This window comes from Bison bison, unplaced genomic scaffold (assembly GCF_000754665.1).
Source record: "Bison bison bison isolate TAMUID 2011002044 unplaced genomic scaffold, Bison_UMD1.0 scf7180017864289, whole genome shotgun sequence".
In the NCBI taxonomy this organism is placed as follows: Eukaryota; Metazoa; Chordata; class Mammalia; order Artiodactyla; family Bovidae; genus Bison; species Bison bison.
Genome location: NW_011494861.1, coordinates 10,866,647 through 10,872,711, shown reverse-complemented (window position 1 = coordinate 10,872,711; position 6,065 = coordinate 10,866,647). Strand labels below are relative to the sequence as shown.

At 60.5% G+C, this 6,065-nt stretch overlaps 1 protein-coding gene across 1 annotated transcript in view; it reads left to right on the top strand.

Moving 5' to 3' along the window:
* The first annotated feature begins 5,287 nt into the window (after window positions 1-5,287).
* Window positions 5,288-6,065, top strand: part of GABRD (gamma-aminobutyric acid (GABA) A receptor, delta) — a 5,249-nt gene continuing 4,471 nt past the window's right edge. The window contains exons 1-3 of the mRNA XM_010849986.1: window positions 5,288-5,396; window positions 5,701-5,768; window positions 5,853-6,065. The exon at window positions 5,853-6,065 is cut by the window's right edge and continues 4 nt beyond it. Of these exons, the coding sequence (XP_010848288.1) occupies window positions 5,288-5,396; window positions 5,701-5,768; window positions 5,853-6,065 (390 nt within the window). The remainder of the gene's footprint in view (window positions 5,397-5,700; window positions 5,769-5,852) is intronic.

The window sequence follows — 6,065 nt, the reverse complement described above, 5'->3', positions numbered from 1 at the left end:
ACTCGCCGCGACGATGCCCTTGGGCGCGGGCAGCGGCGTGTTCTAGGTTCCGGCTGCCCCGGTGCTGTCCGCCGTCCCGGTGCTGAACCCGGCCGCGGGGCCGGTCGAGGGCGTCACAGCAGCTCTCCGTTCCTCCCCAGCCGGGGCTCTTCTGCTGAGCTCGGGTTCCTCGGCCCCGGACGCCACTTGGCCGGTCCCTGGCTGGCTGGTGTCCTTCCAGGCGCGGCTTGAGCGCTCAGCATGGAAGAAAGGAGGGGTCCTGAGAACACGGGGAGCGGGTTGTGCCCCTTCCCCTGACAGCATCGCTCCCCGCAGCAGCTTCCGTGCAGCTAGCAGTCTGGGGTGGACACGAAGGCGCGTCCTCATAGCGGGTCTGGTTGTGGGTCTCCCTTCTGGGGCCATTTCAAATGCCACCCAACTCTCGAGAATGCGAATGGGGGAGCCAGGTGCCCCTGGCAGGAGAGAGACTCCAGATTTCTCCTTAATTCTGTCAGGAGAGCGGATGAGGCGCCCTGTCTGCCCTAGAGAGGGAAGAGGCTAAGAAGAAAGGTCCCTGTGCTGGGGCTCCCTCGCTGGCTCCCAGGGCCAGTGCAGTCCCAGCTCGCTTTTTGCATCTCTGCAGGCTGGACTTGATGTGGGCCCCAGGTCACCCAGTGTCCTGAGCACTGAGTCTGGTCACCTTTGAGGGGCCCTTTTGAAAATCAGCTGGGTGCAAGGACTGCAGAAAAAGCAGAGCAAAACCAGCTCTCCCCACCCCTTTCCCCAGCATTCCAGAGTTCGTGGTCAACCAGCTGATGCCCCAGACTTTAAAAGCTAGAAATGGTTGAATGCTGACCTGTGTTTTGGCTGTAGGTGCTCGGTCAACATGTAGCATGGCTCTGTGTGTGTGTGTGGTCACACCTTCCTTGTTGCTGGGTTGGTGTAGAGTCAGGAAGGCCTGGGTCTGGCTGGAGAGGCGGACATCCCGCTGAGGTCACAGGCAGTGTTGATGTGGCCCCCGTCCCATTCCTTGTTTTTATCAAGCCCGATGGGCCGTTCTCCTCTCTCTTCTTCTGTTTCATGGTCCCAGGAAGGACAAAGTGTCCTGGTGTGGCCATAGGCAGATATGCTGGGAGCTGGGGGTGGGGGTGGGGGAGGGGTCAGCTGCTGGCTCAAGCCCTCAGTCTTGTAGCCCCAGTTCTGAAATACAAGCTGCTCTGAACTCCCAAGTCTTTACCCAAGTTTGACACCGAAACTCACCTGGCAGCAAAGCCTGCCCTGCTCATTTTGTCTTTATTCATGCTACTCATGGGGCATATTTACATGTTTGCTGCTGGAAAATTCTCCAAACACCTCTTTCCCCCAACCAAGTCCATAAGTGCCTCATATCACCCTTCTCCAGTCTACAGTGTTCTGAACTCTGGCCCCATCTGGATCCTAGGTTGTGGGGTGAGGGGGACCTGTCTGCCTGCAGGAAGGCTGAGGCCCCAGTTGGGACAAGAACCTCCAGGCTTTTGGGGCCTTCATCCATTCAGGCCTCCTTTCCCATCTGCTCTGTGTCCCTCCACTCGAAAACAAGAGGAACAGTGTCCTCACTTCCGTCATCACCTCCCTCCACCGGGGCACTGTGGGGGTGGACCGTGGGGCTGAGGGAAGGGCCTCTCTGCTGCAACTACTAAGCGAGATCCCAGGGTTTCTGGTGGGATGAGAGGGGGGTGAGCCTCACAGACTTTGTGTGTTGGGTCAAGGCCATGCATCCCTGAGTTTGAAGGTCCGCTCACACAGCGGCCTCCTAAGCTTGCCGGCTGCACACCTGAGTGGGTGGCCTCCCCAGCTGCTGGCACCTCCGTCTCCCTGGAGAAGCTGCGCCTGCGGCTCCCGCCCGCCTTCACCTCCCGTGCGAGCATCGTGGTGTTTGCCTTGGTAACTGAGGTGCCAGCACGGTGGTGGCTGCTCTAGAAGCAGAGCTGTCAGGGATCTGTGGGCTCGTGTGTGCACAGGGGAGGCTCCTGGGGGGCGCCTGCTGCCTCGCTCAGCTACGCCCACCTTCTCTTCCAGTCCCCAGGGGCACAGGCAAGTGATGGGCTGGGCTCTCTCTCAGGAGAGAAGAGAGGAAAGTGAAGCCAGGAGAGGGCGGGGCCTGGCTACACCAGGGGTAGCCAGGGTGGAAGCTGCCTGTGATTTCAAGGCACCTGCTTCGTTCAGGAGCTTGAGCCTAGTGTGTCTCTGAGCTCTAGGCCAGCGCCAGCCAGACCTCTTCTCAGGACAAGGTCGATGTCCCTGCTTTCTAACTCCATGCAGAGCTCCCAGCAGTGGAGCTGGTTCCCGGCCCACCCCCACTGACTGCCTGAACCAGTGGAGGTGGGCGGGGTCCTCCAGGACTCAGAGTAGCACAGTCCTCGGGCAGCCCCAGCCCCCACATTCCTTGATGGCTGCAGAAATACCCATCCTCATCCCAAGTGAGATGTGACCCAGGGCAGCCTGCTCCCTTCTCATCCCTGGAGACGGCAGAGGCTGACTGGGGTCCTGACACTTCCTGGTGAGCTTCAGGGGGGTGCTGCCCTTGACCTTGCCTCTGTGCCCCTGAGTGGATGTGGGGGCCCTGGCCAAGGGCAGGTGTATCCACCTGTGTGCCAGCCTGAGCTCAGGAATGATGGCGTCTCCTAACAGCCTGGCTGCAGGTAGGCCAGCCGCTACACAAGATGGCATCTGGGCCGGTCCAAAAATAAAGCCTTGTTCAATCCCTTCATATCCGACCTTCAGGGTGACCTCCATTTGCATTTTTAATTGTGCTTTACTAGGGATCAGGGCTTCAGTTAATTCTATCTTTTACTTTGTCACCAAAGAACCTGCCCTGTGCACATGTCCCACCCAGCCTTGCCTGGAGGGACCCTGTGGGCCTGCAGGGTGGGGCAGGCTTCGCGGGGCTCACTAGCTGAGGACCTCCTGTCATAGTCAGCCTCCCCACAGGCACCCGGCCTGGTGCTTCCCAAGCCCCCGGCAGCCCCCAGGGCTTCTTGAGCCCACCTCTGTGGATGGCTTCAGGGCTGGTCCAGTGGGTTGCTCAGCCCCACGGACTGCATCCGAGTTTGCTCCCGGCCCCTCTCTTCCCCCACTCCCCCACCGTTGGTCTGGACTAGGCCCCTTCCCGTCTCCACGGCCTGGCCAACTCAGCCCAGCTTCCCCCACCTCCACAATGGGCCCCCAGTTTATCCCCAAGACACTCCCCAGCCCCTCCCTCACCAGTACCAGTCCCCCCCGCCCCCCGTCCACCCCTTTCCACTCTCTGCCCAATGCCTCCTGCCACCCTCCAGGCCCCTCCCAGGGCCCCCCATGTGGAGTCCTCGCCTGCCTCCCACCTCTTCCCATCCCTGAGACTCCCATTCTCTCTCTTTGAGCTCTAATGTCACTTTCCCCAGGGGGCCGGTGTGGGGTGGCTGTCCCTGTGTCCCCAGTCAGAGGACTCCTGACCTCACCTTTCAGTGACTCTGTTCACACTCACAGCCCTCGAGTTGCCACCCCTCATGGACACTGACCATGCTGGGCTTGGCCCACAACTGCCCTTGCCTGGCTCAGCCACATCCCTGGAGTAGGGCGGCACCGAGGGTCTCGCCTGCCAGATGAAGGGTGGATGAATACAGGAGTAACCAGGCAGCTTCCTGCAGGGCCAAGAGCAGGACCAGGAGAGGGATGGGGTCAGTGGAAGTGGGGGGAATCAGCTTGAAGATATGGGTATGGTCAGAGTTAGGGCTGGAGAAAGGAGTCGGGGCAGAGGGCAAGGTCTGGAGGGTGAAGCAGGCTTCTAAGGGGAGATGGGAGAGGAGAGTCAGGAAGCACTGGCAGCCTGGGGGTGCTGGGGTGAGGGCAGAGCTGGGAGGGGTGAGCAGCAGCCCTGAGGGGGCCCAGCAGGGCCAGGGGTCTTCTCAAGGTTGCCAGAAGGGCCCAGAGTGGGGACCCAGGCATGCGGCCACACCTGACTCGGGGACAGGGAGGAACAGCCTCAAGGCTCCTTGCAACCTTCATCCAGACCTGGCCAGTCATGTTCCTGTCCCCTGGGCTGTGGCCAGCCTCTGGCCAAGGTGACCAAGAGGCCTTCTCTGCTCAAGGGGAGGGAAGTGACTCAGACGGAAACTCGAGGGTTGCTCCTAAATGTCCCTCCTCCTTCTGGCTGTCCAGTTTAGGAGAAATACCACTCCCTCACGGTGGGCCAGAATAAGAAGAGGGTCTGAGGGTCCCATGGCTGCTGTAACAGTGGCTGCAAGCTGGAGGATGTAACAGGAATTTATCCTCCAGTAATTCTGGGGCCAGGAGTCTGAAGCCAAGGTGTTGGCAGGGCTGGGAGAGTCTGTCCATGCCTCTGTCCAGTCCGTGGGAATGCTGGAGTCCCCCATGTCCCTTGGCTTGTGGCCTCATCACTCAGACACCCGCCTCTTTGGGCACATGGCTTCTCCCTGGACGTCCATTTCCTCTTCTTGTAAGGATATTCATCCTGGATTTAGAGCCCACCTAGTCTAGCATGACCTTATCATAATTAATAATGTCTGTTAAGTCCCTATTTCCCGTTAGGGTTCCATTCTGGAGCTCTGGGTAAATATGAATCTGGGGGGCACTGTTCCCAAGAGGATGGGTAAGCAGAGGAGAGGTGGGCCAGCAGAGCCACTGGGACATCCGGCAGTCAGCGTGTCCAGGCCACAAGATGCCTGTGTGTGTGGGTCCCTGTCTGGCATCCCTAAGGACAGATATCACCAGCACCAGCTGACGGTAGGGTTCACCTGAACCAGCGGACACGGTCTACATCTGCTCCGGGGTCAGGCTGAGTCCCAGAGGCACATGGTAATTTAGGGACTTCTGGGGCCTGCCTAGGAGGGGACAGAGCTGGAAGCCAGACTATGGCCTCCCCACAGGCCCCAGCCCGGCCCTGGATCTCCCTCTCCTGAGCCCTTAGCCTCCTTGTCACATGTTTTTTTTTCTCCCATCACCTCCTACAGGACACTTGGCCCTCAGAGCTGAATGAGAGGCCATGTGCTCTTTGTGGGGTCCCCCAAGGCCAACTTGTTGAGGAACCCCAGAAGTGGAGGTGCAGGCTGGTTATGGAGGGAGGCTGGGGCCTCTGCTTGACCTGGCATCCACCCTCAGGGCCGGGGTGAGGGGGTGGGGGAAGAGGTCAAAGAGTCCCGGGTCCTGCACCTCCAGGGGTCCCTGTGTCCCCGGAGGGCCTTCTCCCTGTCCACTCCTAGCCTAACTGCCCAGAACAGGCTCTGTCCCTGGTGCCCTGCCTGTGAGGAGCGGACCTTGCGTTTCCAGGGCAATGAATGACATTGGCGACTATGTTGGCTCCAACCTGGAGATATCCTGGCTCCCCAACCTGGACGGCCTGATAGAAGGCTACGCTCGCAACTTTCGGCCCGGCATTGGAGGTGAGAGTGGCTGCCGGACTCGGGCAGACCCTGGGTCTGGCCATGATGTGAACCCCGCTGGGCTCTGGGCTGGGGCAGACCCTGGGTCCCCAATAGTGCATCAGAGCACCAGTCCCCAGGAAGCCAGCTGGGAAGGTGAGTCTGCTCAGGCCTGGGCAGATCTGCACCAAGACAGCCTCCCTGCCAAGCTCCCAGCTGTCCCTTGTCCTGCCTGTGGGGGCATTTGCTGGCCTGGTCGAGTTCTCGGGGATGCTGGGGCCTGGGCTCAGCCCAACCTGCCTCCAACCCTGCTGTTTCCTTGCAGGCCCCGCTGTGAACGTGGCGCTCGCCATCGAGGTGGCCAGCATTGACCACATCTCGGAGGTGAACATGGTAGGTCCCGTCGGCACCCCGGCCCTGCCCCGGCTGCGGCCCCCGGGAGCGGAGGGGCTGACGGCCGGGCCTCTGTGCCCCCAGGAGTACACCATGACAGTGTTCCTGCACCAGAGCTGGCGCGACAGCAGGCTGTCCTACAACCACACCAATGAGACCCTGGGCTTGGACAGCCGCTTCGTGGACAAGCTGTGGCTCCCGGACACCTTCATCGTGAACGCCAAGTCTGCCTGGTTCCACGATGTGACAGTGGAGAACAAGCTCATCCGGCTGCAGCCTGACGGGGTGATTCTCTAC